Source organism: Cynocephalus volans, chromosome 3 (assembly GCF_027409185.1).
Source record: "Cynocephalus volans isolate mCynVol1 chromosome 3, mCynVol1.pri, whole genome shotgun sequence".
Taxonomy (NCBI): domain Eukaryota; kingdom Metazoa; phylum Chordata; class Mammalia; order Dermoptera; family Cynocephalidae; genus Cynocephalus; species Cynocephalus volans.
The window spans coordinates 169009579-169029923 of record NC_084462.1 but is presented as its reverse complement, the minus strand read 5'-3'; the positions used below and the strand labels follow the sequence as shown (position 1 = coordinate 169029923).

Here is a 20345-nt window from a genome sequence, read left to right as displayed (position 1 = left end):
GCTGCTGCTGCTGAGGTTCAGGGGTGTTGCTGGGGTGACACAAGAACAGGAAACCCAGGGGTGGGAGTGTGCCCCTTCTTCCTCTACCACCTTTGCAGTCTCCATGGCACCCCCTGGTGGCAGAGCTTCACATCAGCCTGGTGGTAAAATGTGCAGACCAGCCCCAGCCCACAAAGAGTACAGGTGGGTGGGTTTGAGGCTGAGTGACAATAGCTTTATTGTGGCACAGCTTCCTCAGTGTCTGTCCACTACAAAAGCATGTATAGTCTAATTAAAGAGTGACCTTCCTGAACATCATGGGAGTTTTGAGCAAAATTGTTTTGGTTAAATGTACAACCGCAGTTTGTAGAAACTAGACAAGTTACCATTTGCATAGAGATAACCAGTAAAGAAAACCATTGTGCAGTAGCAGTAAATTGTCCAAATAGCACTTCTCTACCTGCCCCCTCAGTTTTAAGGGAAATTAGGGGAAGAAGGGTGGTAAGCCCTGGAAGATTAGGGGCACTTGCTTGTAATATCTTTGTCCTCTTTTTGTAGGGCAAACAGTAGGCCCTGAGATGCTGTCAGAAAGAATGAACATCAGCATAGCTGCGTGGGCATTGGCAGAATTAGTGTCCGTGTAAAACCATTAAGAAGTGCTTGGGAAAAAAATCTTGTTTTGCTCTTTCACATTCATTATAATTTAAAATTTTTAAAATTTGGCCACGTGTCAGTTGAACCTAAATTCAGCTGAGGTTAAAAGGAAAACAGTCCAGTGCAGAATACAACAGCACTGAATGTCATCTGCCAGACCACGTGGCAGTGCCCAGGGGTTCCCGTGGGTGTTCAGATGTTTACAGGGGTGGCTGGCTCAGTCCGTTCAGCTGGGGCCAAGGCAGGGCAGGAGAGTCATTAGCACCCACTAAAGACCAATTTCCTACTCTCTTTGTGTGACAGGTTTTCCTGTGTGAGTCTAAGTGACTTCTCCTTAAGTGAAAATATTTGTCTTTCAGGGATTTTTTTTCCCCTCTACTGAGTGGCAAAGGCCATGTTTGTTTGTCTTAACTCTGCAACTGTTATTGACATAGATGAAGTGTTACTTTTATTAGCTGATCATTACACAGCGTCTATTTGCTGGGTTCCTTTGCATATAATTATGATGTGAAATCTCCTTGTAAGAGTATCTGTCAATAGTGTAATTGACTTTACGGTGTTGACTTTTTACTCAATAACCTCAGAGATTGGCCCATCCTTAGACGTTGGAAACCTGCTTATTTTTAAATTTGCCTGGGCATAGAGTCCTCAAGACACATCATCCTCAAAATTACCACTCACACATCTTAAAGTTTTATGTCCGTGTTTTCTGCTGTTTTCCCAGTGAAATCTCCTGCAGAGATTACATTGAATGGAACAAATTATTATAGCCCTGGAAGAGCTGTTTCTGGCCTTCTTGGGAAGCAGGAGCCTGAGGTTTCTTACCTTTGTAGCATTGTGGGCTGCCTCCCAGGTCGGGACCATAGCAGTTCTCCTGGATCTGGGCCACCTTGCTTTTAATCTTTAGAGCTTTTTTTGACTCTCATGTGGCCCGTCAGGTTGCAGAGAAGAATTAAATGCCCAGGGTTTGCCAGAAGATTAGGAGAAAGCAGAGGGGAGGTGGGTCCTTCCTGTGGCAACAGAGCCCCAAAATTATGCACATGAACTTGGGAACCAGATTTCATGGGTCCATATCCTGTAGCCTCCCCTCCACAGACCTTTCCAGACCTTCTTCTTGAGCACCTAAAGCACCCCAAACCTCAGGAGAAGGCTTAGATTGAACTTTTTACACCACCTCCATACCGTGTACGTTTGTGATGAAGCCATTGGCTTTGAGGAGCAGTGGCCACAGTCTGAACTACAAGTCTAGACCACAGCGTGTTATAAAATTGTAAGAAAGTTCCATTTAATTGCCATCTAAGGCTGATTAATTTTATTTGGATTTGCAAGAACTTCATGTGAAAATTGCAATTCCCAAGGAACATGATGTAATGCATTCGTGGTCCTATTGTAATACAAAACATTAATTCTCAAGGTCATATCAAAATAGAAGCATCAGAAAATCCATCTCTCAGCATAAGATCTGCTCCTGGTCAGCTGTCTTGTTTGTCTTCCCCCTTGAGAAGATGTTTATAACAGGAGTTCAGGAAGCCAGCAACCTTCAGTATTAAGATACGGTTGTCATCTGATAATATAACTTGAGGGAAAATTTGCCACTGATTTTTTCTTCTATTGTGTTGTATTTTGTTTTGTTTTTAGACCAAGCACCTGTTGGCCTTTGCTTTCTGAAATCATGATCTTTGAAGGCAATTACAAAATTCAGTATTAGATAATGCTTTGTAGTGGGAGGAGATTAGAAAATACTAAAAATCTAGGTTTAAGGGAAATGGAAAAAAGAATACCAGTTGGACAGAGCATGAACTTAGTTGCCTCCTAGGCCCCCTGTCTTAACAAGCACACTCTGCTTTAAGCTCTTCTGCTCCAGAAATCTAAACAGGGACCAGCAAACTGAAATCTGATCATCGTTCTAGAGTTGCTCATTTGAGATTGGTGGCACTGATTGATTAACGCCTTTGAAAGTCCTGGTGGCTCTTTTTCCTGTTGTATCTAAAAATCCACCTCTGAACTCCTAGTGATTCTGAACTGTGCCAAATGCAAAACAATTCATGGAGGAGACTTTCTGGATTATTCCTTTTTGTGTTCTGTGATCTCATGCAGAAAGGGAATCCTGTTTATCTCAGTGGTTTAGGGGTACAATTTTCAGCTCATGGGAGACAATTGTGGTCCCCCTGGTGATTACCACTGAGGCAGAACTTTTGGAGTTGTTGAACCTAGATGTTTCCCAGGAAGGGCTGACCACCTGGGCCCTGGCCCTCCTTCCCCTTTGCCACCGTGCATCTGCTGGATTGCAGAATTCTAGGGCTGGAAGGGATCTGAAACCTCACCTTGATTTTACAGCTGAGGCCCAGGTAAAATTAGATTGGATTTTATGAAAAGTGAAGGGAAGAAGTGTAAGCTCCCAAGTTAAATTGATCTAAATGCTGTACCTCTCCTAGGTGGAATTTAACAGCTGGTAAGAAGTAATCTGATATGCAACTTTTACCAAATGATTCTCTGCAGGCTCTCCCTTCGTATTCCCCATCAGTCTTTATAGTGTTAATCTTACTCTTGGTTTTATGGGGCTACTCTCTTTTTTAAACATATTTTTATGTAATACCTGATTCATACCCAAGAATATGTGAAACATATAAGACATGTATGAATCCCCTACCCAACTTAAAAAGGAAAACATTACTGATACTTCTGTGTTCCCTAAAAGGTAACCACAATCCCAAGTTTTGTATTTACCGTTCCCATGTTTTTAAAAGTACTTTTGGTATCCATAAACAATATATTGTTTCAATTTGCTTGGTTTTGAGTTGTTTTTATTAATTGCAATACTGCATTTCTTCTTTATAACTTGCTTTTTTTTTTTTACTCTTTATTAAGCTGGTATTTGTTTTGCTGCATGTAGCTGTAATTGAATCATTTTCACTGCTGTTTAGTATTCCATTATGTGACTATAGCACAACTTTTTTTAAAAGGGCATTTGGATCATTATTATTCTTTGCTATTACAAGCAATGCTTCTATGGTAGTTCTTGTACATGTCTCCAGATTTGTTTAAGATGTCCAGGGGTGAAATTGTTGGTTTGAAGAGTGTGTACATGTTCACCTTTACAAGATAATGCCAAATTATTTCATAAAATGTTTATATCCATTTGCATTCTCAAGTATGATAGTTTCTATTCCTCTACATCTTTACACAAATTTAGAATTGTCGTACTTGGTAATTTCAACCAATCCTAGTAAGTATGTAATGGTAACTCATTGTTCTTTAATTTGCATTTCCCTTGTTAATAAAGATGTTGCAGTTTTTCATATATTTAATTGGCTATTTGAATGTGCAGTGTTATAGATTGCCTGTTTAGATTGCTTGTTTGACATTTTGCTTATTTTTCTATTGGGCTGTTTTTCCTTTTTTTAAATCTTTGTAGGAGTTCCTTATATATTCTGGATATTAATCCTTTATAGACTATATGTGTTGCAAATTTTGTAAGTCATAGATGGTCTTTTCATTCTCTTTAACAGTATTTTTGATGAATAGAAGGTCTTAGCTTTTATGCTTATTAATCATATTTATAAGTTATTTTCTTTATGAAATCTTTCTCTGTACTCATATCTCCCATAGTTTTTTTTCTAAGAGATTTAAAGTGTTTTCTTTCACATTTAAGCCTGTTATTATTGTTACAGACTTATTAAATCTGCAGTCCATCTGGAGTTATTGTGTAAGGTAGAGATACATTTAAATATTTTACAAATGGATAATCAGTTATCCCAGCATTATTTATTAAATGGCCCCTCCTTTCCCCACTGATATGATGTGTCCCTTCTGGTATATATCAGGTTTCTTTACATTTGTGGGTTTATTTGGGGGAGTCTTGATTCTGTTTCATATTTGTCTTGTCCTATGGCAATACCACATTGTCTGAATTACTATATCTTTTTAGTAAGTCTTCGGTTTGGTAGTATAGGTCCTCTCACATCATTATTTTTTAAGTATCTTTGCTATTCTTGGCTCTTTGCATTTGCATATAAATTTTAGAATCAGCTCAATGAATTGCAAAAAATAAAAAGGGAAGGTGGGAAGTAAAAAGAAAAACACAGAAAATATTTTCTATTCTGATTTTTTACCAGAACTGTATTGACTCTATAGATCAGTTTGGTGGGGACTAATATTCGTATATTGAATCTTTCAATCCATAAACATGTATACCTCCTCATTTATTTAAGCCTTCAGTGTCTCTCATTATAGCTTTATGATTTTTTTCCTAAAGGTCTTATGCATCTTTAGTTAGATTTATTCTACATAGTTTTGGTTCTTCTATGTTCTCTACAAAATCATATCTTCTGTAAATAATGGTGGGTTCTTTTTTCTTTCCAAGGCTTATATCTTTTCTTTTTCCTGTCCTATTGCACAGTCCAGGACCTCCAAATAGAAGTGATGATAGTAGACATCTTTGTGTTCTTTCTTATTTTAAAGGGAACCATGTTATTGATCCACAATTGGTAGGATGTTTGTTGAAGTTTTTTTTAGGAAATATACTTTATCGTAACAGAATTTTTTGTCATTCCCAGTTTGCTATGATATTTTAGTGGTTGTTGAATTTCATCCAAAAACGTTTGCATTATTTCAAATAACTATAAAATTTTCTTCATTTCTGCATTTCTTGAATAAACTTGAATTTCTGAATATACTTGCTTATGATACTTTTTTTGCATATTACCAGAGTTGACAAGCTAATATTTTATGTATGAATACTGTATTTTTGTTCATGCCCAATGTTTCTCTAATTCTGTCTGTATCTAGTTTCAGTGTCAATATCACGTTAGCCCTGTAAAGTGAGTTTAGTAACTCTCTTGGATTAACTCTGAAAGAGTGGATATAAGATTAAAATGATCTATCGCTTAAATGTTTGATGGAGCTTGCTTGCAAATCAGTGTGGGGCTGGTGCTTTACTTGTGGGATGATTTTTAACTATTGGTTTAATTTATGTAATGATTATAGAATGATTTGCTTTTTTAAAATTTCCTTTTGAATTCAATTCGGTAGTTCTAGGAATGTGTCCATTTCACCTAAGTTTTCAAATATATTGGCATAGAGTTATTCATGATATATCTTGTCATCTTTTAAAAATTCTTTTGTAGATATTTCCATTTTTTATTCCTTATTTCATTTGTATCATCTCTTTTTTTGCTTGATTAATCATGTCATAAGTTTTTTCTTCTCAATCAACTTTTTTTTATTAGCTCTGCTCTGCATTTGTTCTCTATTTTATCAGTTTCTGCTATTTATAATTTCCTTTCTTTCTTTGAATTTATTTTGTTTTTGTTTGTCCAGAATGGATACTTTTATTTTAAACCTTTCTTCCTTTTCTATAAAAGCTTAAGGTTGTAATTTCCCTCAAACTACTGCTAGTTGAATCAGTTAGGGTATCTTTTATTTTCATTATTGTTAAATTCTAAGTATTTTCTAATTCCCATTCTGATTTCTTCTTTGACCCATGGGTATTTTTAGAAGTGTGTTTTTTATCAGGTTTTTTCTCCTATCTATAAATTGTATCTTTTTTTTTTTTTTTTTGGTGGATGTTTGGTATGGGGATCCAAACTATTGATCTTGGTGTTAAAACACTATGCTCTAACCAACGGAGCTAACCAGCCAGCCCAGAAGTGTGTTTTTAAATTTCCAAATCAAAGAGTAGGTGTTTATTTCTTATTTTTGTTTTTACCTATGTGTTCAACATTGACTGCTAACTTGAGTGTATTGTGGTCAGAGAATCGATCTGTGTGATAACAGCTTCTTTGAAATTTGTTGATGCTTGCTATATGGTCTAGTATAAATCATTTAAAAAATATTTTTAAAAAAATATTCCACGTGTACTTCAAAAGAAAATGCCTTTTTCATTATCAGCACATGTTATATACAAAGTACTTCAAAAAGTTTGTGGAAACATGTGAATTAGAACATAATATGAATCATTCCATGAACTTTTTGAAGACCCCTTATATGTTCATTAGGTCAAATCTTCTCCATACTAACTTGGGGGGGGGGAATACTGAGAGTTATGTATTAAAATCTTCTATTACAACATGGGTTTGACTGTTTCTTTTTGTTGCTCTTTCAGTTTTAGGTATATATATTTCAAAGCTATTTTATCGGAAGTATGCATGTTTAGAACTATTTTATCTTCTTAGTAAATTGAACCTTTATGAATGTTTAATGACTCTTTATCTGTAGTAATGATTTTTGCCTTAAAATCTATCTTTAATATCACTGCCACCAGCATAATACAACTTTTTCCATCCTTTACTTTTAACCTTGCTTTGTCCTTTTGTTCTAGGTTTGTCTCTTGTAAATAGCATATAGCTTTTTTTTAAAAAAAAAATGCTAATTTAAGCTGAACATTTTTAGCCCATTTTTTTTGACATATTTGGATTCATGCCTGTCATCTTATTTTACATTTTTGTTTGTCCCACTTCTTCCAGATTATTTTTCCTTTCTAGCATTATTTTAAATTGTTCAAGATTCTCCGATTCCTTATTCAAGATTTTTTCCCTTCTAATGGTTCAGAAGTTAAGCATTTTGTTTCTTTTCTTTAGTGTTGATCCTAGAACTTTTAACATAAATATTTTAAAATGTTTAAAGTTAATCAATATCTTTAACCTCCGGATCAATACAGGGCTCTTGGAATGTTTTAGCTTCAATTATCTCCACCTCCCAAGTGATAGGCTACATTTGTCCAGGGCTTTAGTTCTCTTTCAGTTTTGTTTGTTTTTGAGCCATTTAGTCATTATTGTCATTGTGTCATACAGTCAACACTTGCTTCCATTTTCTTGGTTGATCATTTCTTCTTACATCTCAGACACTCCTTTTCGGATCATTTTTCTTTTTCCTGTGAAATATATTTTTAAGAAGTTCCTATCATGAGGAATTTTGTAGTTAAAACCCTAAATTGTTGTCTGAAAATAAATTTTGCCCCAATTCTCAGTGTTACCGCATAGAAAATTATAGGTATACAGTTGTTTTTTCTCTCCCACTTCTAGAATATTATTCCACTTTCATCTTCTTCACTCTGTAGATGACATGTTTTCTTTCTGCTACTTTTAAATCTCCTTTTTTAAAATGCTCTTAAGGTTGACTGTGATGTGTCTAGATGTGATTCCATTTTATTTGTCCTTCAGGGGATTTGTTGGCTTTTTTAATCTAAACATTGGTACCTTTCATCAAAACTAGAAAATTCTCAGCCATTTTTAATGCAACTGTTGGATCTTCCCCATTTTTCTTTTTCCTCTTGAACTGCAGTTCGATTTATACAAGGATACTTCAAAAAAATTGTGGAAAAACAGAATTAAAAGAGAATACAAATCTTTCCATGAACTTTCTGAAGTATTGGGTTTTCTTACTACATTTCATCTCATCCAGCTTTCCCATATTTCCCATCTCTTTGTCTCTCTCTGCTGCATTTTCTGTAATATCTTCAGATCCATCTTCCAGTGCACTAATTTTCTCTTCACCTGCATTGAGTTTTTTTTAATTTCAGGGATTTTTTCATCTCTAGAAGTTCTAGTCAGTGTTTTTCAAAATCTGCCTGCTTAGCTTTTATATTCTATTCTTCCGTTATGTTTCAATTCCCTCTTTTATTTCTTTGAACATACTTGCTTTTACATTCTGTCTCTAATTATTTCAATATTTGCAGTCTTTGCAGTTCAGATTCTGTACTTTCTTTTTTCTGTTGTCTGCTGCTCGTGGTGGCTTATTTCCTTTGTGTTTAACGATTTTTTAAATTATAAATCTTGTCTGTTGGAATCCTTTGTGGCTTGGCTTTAAAGTATGATCTTCCAGAAAGAATTTGCTTTTAGAAATTCTGCTGGGAGCCTAGGAGACCAATATACCTGAGGCCACTTGCACTCACTTGGACAGTCCATAGTAACCGTAGACCCGTGAGAATCAAACTTCCTGCCACTCCATTCCCCCTCCTCCTGCACAAGTTTGGGCTTTTATTCCAATGCTAGGGTAGGTGTTTGCTCTAGGGAAACCCTGGCTTTCTTGGTTGCCTGATGCTCACATTTCAGGTTATTTTTAAATTTTTCATTTGTGTGTGTGAGGTTCTTTTGGTATTTATGTAGGTCTCTGAGATCACCCTTATTTTCTAATGAATCCAACCATGCCTTTAAAATGTGTCACTGTACTTTACCTAGGATCCTTTGTATTACAGTCAGAAGAGTGCCTCCAAATGTCTCTTCTGCCACCTGGCTGGAAGAGGAAGCCTCTGGTCATGTCTTCTCTTCCGTGTCTTTCTATGTGTGGTTGGTTTTGGACAGAAGCATTGAACTCACTCCAGTCCCAGTCCCCTGTGTCTCCAATCCCATTAATTCTGTCTCCTTTTAACATTTGGCAAAAGATCAGAGTCCTCAAGTAAATCCTTTAGGATGGCAACTCTTCTAAATGATAGCCTCTAGGTTTAAAGCAATCAGTTCTAAAGAGAGCCCTAGCACACCAGGTAAAAGGTGGCAGCAACACATGCTCATTAGACTGTAATGGAACAAATAATTAACTGGCAGAGAAAAACAGCAAAATGGCCATATCTAATCATAAGCTTATACTTTAACTTGTTAGAGGCAAGCATTGCTCCTTCTCGGCTTGAACTAATGTGATTTCTCACTTTTTATGTTCAATACATCCCATCTGTTTGACAAGAGGATGAATACCCCAGGTTTTATTTGAGATTAACAGCATGTGATTTTGTTGAGCCATGTGCTTTAAACTTTTAGAGACCTAGTAAAATCAGGTGGCTTTGATTTATGCTAATGTTGGTAATTGTAAGTATCATTACACATAAATTCAGCTAAAACTGAAAAATTGCAGGCATTTCATCTGTGTCACGTGTTTGTTTTAATGAATGATTTTTGAGGAGGTGGTTAGAAATTTACCTTCCAACATGTTCAGGGTGGCTGGCTGGCTGCTTTTAAGCATTTGGCGTCCCGTAATGACAACTCCTGCAGTGGGAAGCGTTTGACACCAAGTCAGTGCAGCTGGCTTGTGCCATCATGAACAACATTGTGGCAAGTTATTAATAATTGAAGGAGCTTGTCACTTCCTGCTGAGTTTTGTGTTTAATTTATGGATTATAAGCCCATGCTAAAATCTCAGGGAAAGTTAATTTCATCAAATGAGAAAGAGATAAGTTTGTATTTTATTTCTCACTCCCTGAAGTTATGTCTGTATCTGTTTTCATCTGGAAATATTGTCAATGAGTATGCTGGTTTCCTGTCTTCATCACAGTTAAACTTACTTCTTTGGGGGTGACAGGGAGATAATTTCAAATTCCTGCTTGAACTAGCTGGGACACCTTAGACAAGTCTTGAGGCTCTCTGAGTTTTTATCTGTAAAATTGTCGAGATAGGCCAGTGTTCCAAGGTATGGGTTGTGGAATCTCTGTTGGCGTGTGGTGTGATTCCAGCTGGTACCAGAGACCCTGCCCTACTCTACATTGAATCAGGGGCTGTAGAATAATTTTCTTTTCTATTCTCCTTAATTCATGGGATCTCTTTAAGATGAAAGTTTGAGTTTGTGTCTAGGGTCCCTTTAGTACCTCTCTAATGTTGCTTCTCTCCCTGTTTAAGAGAGAGAAGTCCTCAGGCTTAAAACCGTTCCTCTTGTTAGTATAGAGCTGAAAGTTAATATTATTGCTTTGGTTCTAGTGTATTTCTATACCACTCCCCTCAAGAAAACTTTTTATTTTAAGAAATTTTAAACCTATGGAAAAGAGGAAAGAAAGGCACAATGGAATGCTTGCTTTTTTCCTACTCTCTTGCTCCCCGATTCTCCTCCTCTGCATGTGTGCTCAGAGAGGGATCCTGTTCTGCTTAACTGTGGTAGGAAAGTGAATCATAATCCCCAAGTTATATATAAAAAAAAAAAAAAAAAGTTCTCAGAATTGAACTGTGTTTTGAAAAGCCAGACATAGCCCAGTTTACTCCTCCAGGTGTAGTTGGGTTTACTATGAAACTGTTTGATGCTAGTTCTGTAGAGTAGTTACAGATAGTTACTTTAAACAACAGAGATCAGGAGAACCATAAGACTTGCATTTTCATTTGTTCTTATAACTACTAATAGCTCCTGTTCAATTAATTATGTTTACCAAGTTTCATATTTGGTAACACCTCAGAGTAATCTTATCCCAGCCATTTCTATGCACCCAAGACATTGCCAAGAAACAGGAAATCTGCAGAAAATAGGCATGGACGGGGCCAGTTCCCAAAGCCCAGGGGCTGCGTTCACTGGCAAGTCCTCCAGGGATCCTTCTCCTAAAGCCACTTTACTCTTATTTTATGGTGGTTCCCATAAGCCTCCTGACCCAGAATAGAAAGAGAAAATGAGACTGTTGACACTAAGCAGGTCCCAGCGGCAGGAATCTGACAGCGGGAGAGGAGAGCAAATAAAAGTGACCAGGCACCACGAAGAGCCTTCTTCTGTGCTTGGGACTTTTCGTGTAATCACACAGCCCTGTGAGGCAGATGAGGAAGCTGAAGCCCCAAGTGCTCAAGGTCACTCACAGGCAACACTGGGGTATGAATGCAGGTCTGTCTGGCCCGAAGGCCACACTCTTTCTCTTGGGAAGGTGATGAAGATCCGGGGTCATAGAGTGTAGGACAGAAGCTGGGACCCTGCTAGGGAGCCCACTTGGACTTCATTGTCCACATGCACACATTATAATGTTGGGGTTTATCATGATGATCTGGAGGCATCTAACAAAGGTCAAATTTTGATAGTGGCCCTCATGCATTTTGCTGGTGGACATTACAGTGGGGATTCTCTCCACCAACCTAAATTAGCAGAGTATCCCAGGCCCTGAGACGCCAGAAGGAGAAACACTCCTTTGCCTCATTCCCTGCTACACCGTTTGCATCAGGGACCCTGTCCTCCCCTTTCACAGTCTACGTGGGCTGCCACCAGGTCCCCTTGAGCCTCAAGGCCCACAGGGGTGGCAGGAGAGGAGGGGGAGGGGCTCACTACTGTATTTTGTTGGTGGTCCTGACCCCACAGCCTTTCCACTGGTGCGGTATCCCTGGGGCATGTCTGCTAACTCACAGCGGTGGAGACCTGGGTCTCTTCCCAAACTTCGTACTCTGCCACCCAATCCCATCTGTTCCTGTACCTTTTCCATCATCTGTTGCGTGTCCACTATGTGCCCGGCACAGTGGGAGCCAGTGGGGACATCACAGTGGTTGGACCTGTCTTGTGGAGCTTACCCTCTAGTGGGAAGCACAGACGTCGTACAGTTCACGATGGGGGGAAGCGCTCTCTGGGGAGGGAAAGGAAGAGTGCTTACGGTTGGGATCATCTCGGAAGGGCAGGTGTGGTCGTGTGCCCCAGATCTCAGAGATGAAGTGGTGCAATAGAACACCTCATCCCTGCCCAAATCCTGCAGCCCTCACGTCCAAGGTTAGATGCCACGTCTCCCACAGAACTTTCCCTGATGCCCTCCCTCCGTCCCCACCAGCTGTAATTTGCCCTTCCCTCCTGCGAGTATTCATCCCTCTGAAGAGCAGGTGTCTCTTCTGAACACCTGCTGTGTGCCAGGCGCTGTCAGAAATACAGCTGCCGCCCAGACACAGAATGTGTGGCCTCACCAGGAATCAGCACCACAGCTGTTGCCTTCATGCCAAGCGCTGGCCCAGATGCCTGCGGGTTCTAACTCATGTCCCCAGCCCAACAACCCCGTGAAGTGGTGGTAGTTACCATTCCCACTTTGCCGATAAGGATGCACAAGGGAGGTTAGTACCTTACCCAGACATAAAGGACACCAAGAAAATCATCAGAGATGTGGTGAGTGCTGTGGGGTCCTCGTGGGAATGTGTAGCGGAGACCTCGTTACAGGGAAATCTCAAGTGAGAGTTGGTCTCCTGTCATAGCTATGAGCTCAAGCTTGAGAGTCACTCTGCTTCCAGTCCCAACTTTGCCCCTTATTAGCTGTGTGACTTTAAGTAAGTCACTAAAGCTCTCCAGGCCTCGCTTCCTGCCACTGTAAAACAAGGATGCTGATACCCACTTTATGGAGTTCAACACAGTCATCTGGGCAGAGGGCAGAGGGCCTGGCAGGTGCTGAGCTCGGGAAATGGTAGCGTACTGCTCCCTCGTCTCTGATCTCACTGTGACTTGCTTCTTTGTTAGACTGTATCTGATTCAGCCTCGCATGCCTCCCCCAGGACCCTCCTAAGGGCATGCATTTCTATTAGGTGCTCAGTGAATATTTGTAGATGGCAGGCGTGAGGGAGGGAACGTGTGAGTGAACAGCTGTCACCACATGGCAGGTACCTCTTTTTGCTGAACACTGGATCCAGTCTTCTGACAAAAGCTGCCTGATGCAGCAGCTTTAGCAGGGAGCGTGCTTTTTTCTCTGAAGTACCCAGCCAACAGCGTCTGGCGGTGTCTGACTCCACGGTGTTGGCGGGGACGCGAAACCAAGCACAGCTTGATTTTTATGGTTGCACGTAAGAGACGGAGCTTCTGCTGCTGTCACTTCAGAAGTTTTGTTTTGACGGCTCAGCCACACAAATTGAGTGGAAATGCCCATGATGGAGATAAACAGGCAAGACCCAGGTGTCAGGATTTAGGACCTTGTCTTAAGAACAGATCCACCTGTTGCCGTGCAGCCTGCGAATTGCTAGATTGAATGTCACAGGAGCAGCTGTTCAAGTGCAGGCAGGCTGCTGGGTCTCCATCGGAGCGGGTCTAATCTGTGTCCTCTCTTTGTCCCCCATCCTTCCTGTGTCCTCGCCCTGCAGGAACGGCCTCACCAGCTGCCGGATGCGGACTGAGAGCGAGCCATCGTGCGGCTCCCCGGTGGTCAGCGGAGACCCCAAGGAGGATCACAACTACAGCAGTGCCAAGTCCTCCAATGCCCGGAGCACCTCGCCTGCCAGCGACTCCGTCTCCTCCTCCTCTTCCTCGGCCGACGATCACTATGAGTTTGCCACGAAGGGGAGCCAAGAGGGCAGCGAAGGCAGCGAGGGGAGCTTCCAAAGCCACGAGAGCCGCAGTGACACGGAAGAGGACGACAGGAAACACAGCCAGAAGGAGGCCAAGGATGCTCTGGGGGACAGCGGGTACGCATCCCAGCACAAGAAGCGCCAGCACTTCGCCAAGGCCAGGAAGGTCCCCAGCGACACGCTGCCCCTCAAAAAGAGACGCACAGAAAAGCCCCCCGAGAGCGATGACGAGGAGATGAAAGAAGCGGCCGGGTCGCTCCTGCACTTGGCAGGGATTCGGTCCTGTTTGAATAACATCACCAATCGGACGGCAAAGGGGCAGAAAGAGCAAAAGGAAACCACAAAAAATTAAAAACAAGTCACTGATTTGTTTTGAACTTAATGGCCATTTGGTTTCAGCATGTCAGGAGATTTCTAATGATTTGTGGCAATATCAGCAGTTGTTTGTTTGGTTTTCTTTCTTTTCTTCTCCTTTTTTTTTTTTTTTTTTTTTTTTTTTTAATTTGCCCCCTCTTCTTTGTTTTGGTCCCTTAAGAATTTTATTTTTAAAGGAGATTGAAGCCATAGAACTCATATTGACACTCAGCTGTTTTACAAAAGCTTTTCATTATCTGAAGACAAAACCGAAAAAGCCAAAATTACCACTGCTTCCTCCAGCTTGACAGAAACACATGGCTGAATCTGCAGGGATGTCAACGTTAATGCCACAGGAATACACGTTCGGCACCTAGAAGGCACGTGTGCAAAGTAATCACCGTTCAGGCCCAACCCTTAGGTTTAAAAAGTCAGGATGGCCATCCAATTGGGTTCACGCAGTGAAGGCACATAAAGTGATCGGGGAGCAGGAGGAACCCTTCGTCCCCCTAGGAGCAGACCCAAGATTGTGGCACCAGGCATCCGATTGTGCCAGGAAAGCACTTGACACTGTCCGCCAGCAGGCACAGGCGCTGGCCACCAGTCTTCTGTGCTTCTTAACCCCGAAGCCTGGTAACGTCTTGTGAGGTGGACACTGGACTGACCGATCATATGCATCACGGGTCAGTGACTAATGCAAAGAAACGGGGTAAATTTTTAGTGATATTGCTGATCATTGAATTCTGTTCTCTATTAAATTAAGAAAATGTTCCTAAAGCCATAAGCCTGAAGGTTGGCCCCGCGTGTGCACACGCGTGCACACACACATACCAGACACAGCGCACACCAGACACAACACACACACACAACGAGAGTAAGAAAACTGATGCAGAAAACAAGCTATGTCTTCTTAACTGCCCAAGTGAAAAGCAATCGAGTCCAAGGAATTACAATAGCTGTTAAGGAAGGAAATAATGGTACAGATCTTTTTCTATCAAAACCATTTGATCCAAGTGAAAAAAACAAAAAGCTACGGAACCTGCCATTAGTATTGGGGTGTATTTTTAAAAGATTAAAGGCACATTGATGGACAAAAAGAAAACATGGCAAAAAATAAAATAACTCCTCTACTGCCCTCCAAATGGAGTTTGCCATTAATTTCAGTCAGGATTCATCTTTGCAAAAATTACTGATTTCCATATTCAGCCAGTGTAGCCAGCAGAAATTTCTGATCCACAATGCATGGATTCCTTTGAAGAAAAAAAAAAAAAAATCACAAAAACAAACTTTTTTTAATTCAAAAATAACAAAGTTCTTGTAAGGTAAATAATGTATTTAGCATGAAGCATGAATTATTTTCATATAAATATAGAAAATAGAGAAAAAGCTATGCCTCTAATTTTTAAGCCCTTAGGCTCAGAGGTTCTTTTGGTTTTCTTTTTTCTTTCTTTTTTTTAATCCTTTTCTTTCTGTGGTTTTTTTTGTTTTTTGTGTTTTGTTTTTTTTGGGTTATTCTGTTTTGGTTTTTTGAAGCAGGTGTTTAAGGTTTAACCTTCTTCAGGGACAAATTCTGACTGTTGGGGAACTTACTCTGCAATATAAAAATATCTTCATGCTCTGGTAGGGCTTGGATGGTTGAACTCTGTACTGCCTTGTCTGCACTCAGCCCCTGACCCCCTCTGATTCTCTGTTGAAAAGTGTGTCCTTTCTCTCTGTCTGTACATGTTTAACATGACGCAATAATTTGAGGGCAAACTTAGTAGTGAGTGTGTATGATAGAATCAAGAGAATTATGGGACGCTTACTTGAGAAAATCATTACCATGATTTGGTTCTAGGAAAAAGGCAGTGAATAATTATGCAAATTCACCAGAAGAAGGGGAAACATACAAATGGGCCTTATTGGGTGAGGGTACGAGATAGGGGATATGTGAAGGAGGAAGTGATACAGGGGTTGGAAAGGCCAGCCCCAGACGTTTCATTGCGACACCACCATTTCGCAGTAGAAAGGAGGGGCTGGCCGTCTCTACCACCTCAGTACACTAACCAACCTGGAATTAAGACCACCTAGATTGTGAGAGCTGAATTTAGACAACCAGATGATGTCATGCAGACCAGAAACTCCTGTTATCTTTGCCTAAAAAAAAAAAAAAAAAAAAAAATTTTTTTGAGATCCAAAGAGATATCTCTCAAAGAATATGATCTCTCATCCAAATGGAGGGAAATTTTAAAACAAGCAAAAGCACCCACTATTGTGGTTCAGGATATGATGCTGGGGGAGAGGGAGGAAATTGAGGGGATTTTGAATTTTTAAAATGGGACTGACTCCTGTGGGTTGCTGATGAGAGAACAAAATGTACACCTGTAAGGGAGGTTGAATTCATTACCTGAACCTGAATATGTCCAGCATATTTGTTCAGGGTGTAGATGGGAGTAAAGAGGTATTTTTGCAGTGCTCTGTTCCCTCCATCTCCCCAAGCATCTGACACCCTAAAAGTCATCCATGGCTATGGAACCTGAGCGACACTGATTTGTGTTGTCACTTGACAACACCTAACCCTCTAGCACCTCAATCCTCCACATTTACCCCATCCCCAAGATGATAAAATTCAAACTTCTCTCCTGAAAAGCAGAGGTAAACATTCAGGACTGTTTCTGGCAGGGGACCTCTTCCAATTAAAACCCCCACAGTGGGCTGTCTCCCCTCATTTCATATCTCTAAAAGGGCAAAGGCCTCTTTTAGAAAATAATAAATGCAATGTGTGTGATTTACTTTTCTGATCTCTTTGAGAAAATAGATAAATATCTTACAAAAGTGTGTTCTTAACTCCAGAACCACTCTTTTTGCATAAATACCTCATCGGGCAGCTTTCTAAGTGTTATTTTCCTGAGTTTCCCTTGGCACCTTCGTGGAATCTGCTGGAAGACTTCTTGGGGAAACTTTAGTGAGGGTACTTTTTTCTATTTTTCTTCTGTTTTTGGAGGCATACACATTATGCATAACCAAAACAATGGCTCAATTGTGTTTAACTTTGTATTTTGATTGTTGAAGGAAAAAAAAAAAACAAGTATCAATGTGTATGTGGCTGTTTGTAGTGAATTCATTGTGGAATGAGGTTGCCCATGTCCTTAACAAGCCAAGGGACAGGAGGCACCCTCTCTTATCCCCTCCTCCAAGAGCAGTAGAGAATTTAAGCACAAGCTTATTTGTGAAAGAATATTTTGCTTAAGTGTAATTCACATTAGTCTTGGAATTCCTTCCCAAACGTCAGGTGTTCTTTTAGCTTCCAAACTAGCTTACGTATCCATTAGTCTGACAGAGCACCCGGCACCGTTAAGGGGTGTCGTGTTTTTGCGTTCACTTCTCCTGCTGGGAGAAGTGGAGGTCCATGTGTCATTCCAGTATCTCACATACTCATGGGGTGGGGGGGAGGGGGAAACAGGGGACTATAGCAATATTTAAAGATGCTTTGGAAAACAACCGTGAACACATCAGCACCATGACATCTACAATTACTTGCTACTGGCCCTCAGACACATTTAAGAGAGAGATGTAGCTCTTTTTTCCTTAACGATACACACAGACAGTTATTTGTATCCTACTAGAATTGTCTTTTATATTTATCTAGTACTATGTGGAAAGGATTTGCATCATAGATTTTTTTCCAGCCTTATACCAGAAGCTCCTACTTTCCTTCCCCCCTCTCTAATTAGTATACTTTCAAGAGTTCTATGGTAAAGCCGTTTATCTGAAACTAAAATGAACCAAACCCACCTTCAGATGGTTGGTGGTTGGAGAAAGTTATGGCCAAGGCAACTGTGTGGCAGGTGTCAGTCTTGGAGCTGAGTTTTTAAGAAAGAATGTTCCAGAGGCCTTTCCCAAGAACAGATTTCGGGGGGATTTTTCTTGCGGAGGCGTTCAAGAGGTCTAGTACTTCATGGCCACAGTAGTTACTACCACAGGGCACTCTGGTGGAGCCATTGCATTGAATGGTGCTCTCGCCTGAGGGACAGCTTCGGGCCACGGGCTCTGCAGAGTGAAAATCATGTGGGTGGCTTTTCTGCCTGGCTCAGAGTGCTGCAACGTACCAGGGCTGCTGGACACCAAGTTTTAATTATGCCATTCTTGGGGGGGAAGGGGGCTTTTTGCCTCTCAGCGGAGGACTCTGAGAAGGAATCAGAGTTACGTACAAGTGATCTAAATGGGAGGGTTTTCCATATGACATTGGATCAAATTCAATGTGATTTGTCTTTCCCTTTATACTTTATTCAGATTGGGACTCATTTCTTTCTGGTGGATCACAGCTGCCCCGATATTGCAATTTATTTTTACGTTTTTGTAGAGAAGTACTTTTCTTTCACCTTCAGGATTTTTTGCCACCAAAAGAAAACATTGGAACTCTGTGTCCCCTCTTGATTGTGGCTTACCAGTGTTGATAGTTAAGTCCTTAGTGTGATAGGTCCCAGCCCACCAATACTATATCAAACACTGTTATGCACATAATGCAGCACTGTGATCTAATTTAAATAATACTTTTTTATTATTTATACTACTATATATAATATACATCAACACTTTTGCTATGTAACCTAAGTGATAACCCTCTTTTAGTTACCTGCCAAACTCTGGACTTTGGTTTCTATTGCAGTTAACCCAGTTACAAAGTTGTAATGGTGTCTTTTTTCCCTTTGTAACGGAATGTGTAAATCAAAGTATATACATTGTGTGGTGTTCCTGTTTCTGGAGTTTCATGAGGATTTACACATGGCATTCAGTGTTGTGCATAGATCTGCCTACCTTCGTGGATTCACCTGTTAACCCCTCTTCCTTTGGGAGAGCTCCAGCGATGGTGGTGACCTCCTGTGTTTTCTCTCTCCTACTGGTTATTCTTGAATTAAGCACAGACTCATCAGCTCGGTTGCTTTATCATGAATAATGTGTGTGACCTTGCGATTCTTCCACAGTTCAGCAAACAAGTGCTAGCTTCACTGACCAAAAATTAAGGAAGGAAAACACAATTTTTAAAACGATCCATCTTTTCATGGCTGAAACCGATGTGTCTATGGTGCTGCATCTTGCTGTTGTGCTTCTGAACTCAGACCTATGTGAAAGACCATTTCTGACCTACTGTGAGATGCTCACAAGTACCTTTCCTGTTGTTTTGTTAGCGTTGAAATCAAGACTATTTATTTGGAATAGATACAACAGTGTTTTTCCACTGTATTTCATTTGCAAAAGTTGAGAACAGACTTCTCTGCCTTTTGCAAAGAATTGATATTCCATATTGGATTCTCAAAGACTTCGATATGGTGAACCTATCAAACCTAGAAATTGTATTTCATCCTTTCATGACTGTGGCCTGAGTTCCCCAACCCCTCCCCCCTTTTTTAGATGAACCTTAGCACACTTTCAGTTATTTAACATTGAACATTTCTTGAGTTTGTATGTGGAGGCCATCTAAGCTCATGGCTGATTCAGTAACCAGTTTCATGCTGTGTCATTCACACTCACTACTTATACTGCCATGGTGAAATGTGGAGGGAAAAAGTATCTGTGTCTGTCTGGGAAGCATTTACGCTTGTACATTTTTTTTTTTATATACTCTCATTCTGTAACATTTCTGAGTTTTCATTTTGTTTTACAGAAAAAAAAAAGTGATAAAGCAATCAGAAGACCAAGAGGTTTACTGTTGATGCTTAGGGACATCTGACCTTTGCTGGCCAATAGGCCTCCATGGCCAAATTGATTTACAAGAGTAATAATTTTTCAGAAGCCAATTTTTTTTCTGTATTTTCTGTATGAAACTGCCAATATCATGAATAGAAAGGGAGAACCATAAAGGAGAAAGAAAGTGATGTTCAGTTGTGTTTGTGTTAGCCTAACGAAGCGGTGTGGAGGCAGGCGCAATTGGCCGGATTATAGGGACTTGACGGTGTTGCTTTGGAGGCATCCATACCTGCATTTTGCATTCTTCATATGTAATCATATTGCCAAAGACAAACTGTTTCATCATTTATTGTAAATAACACTTTTCCCCAGACCTACCATAAAGTTTCTGTGATGTATTGTCTTCCAGTTGCAATAAAAATTACTGAGTTGCATCAATTGAAGAAAAACACCATGTGGTATTGTGTGCACTGCGTCTCCATGTGCCATTGCTGTGCAGTAAAATCCTTTCTATTTCTTACCTGCAGTAGAGTGTGCATATGGTTTTTTGCAGTCTGGTTTTAGAGTCTTAGCTGCACTTACTGTACACGTCTTAATGTGTGCTCCCATTTGGGTGAAAAATCACACACCTCTCTGCAAATATGCGCATGTACAGTCCGAGGCTGGGCTCTCCTGTGGACCTCAAGAGAATTCCAGCTCAGGTGGACAGCTGGCCTCCCA

General features: G+C 40.3%; 1 protein-coding gene across 5 annotated transcripts in view; it reads left to right on the top strand.

Moving 5' to 3' along the window:
• FOXN3 (forkhead box N3) overlaps positions 1 to 20076 on the top strand; it is a 387084-nt gene extending 367008 nt beyond the window's left edge. For all 5 annotated transcript variants that reach the window (XM_063091914.1, XM_063091913.1, XM_063091910.1 and 2 more), the window contains one exon: positions 13401 to 20076. In XM_063091914.1, coding sequence (XP_062947984.1) covers positions 13401 to 13956 — 556 coding nt within the window. In that variant the 3' untranslated portion in view covers positions 13957 to 20076. The remainder of the gene's footprint in view (positions 1 to 13400) is intronic.
• Positions 20077 to 20345: the final 269 nt, after the last annotated feature.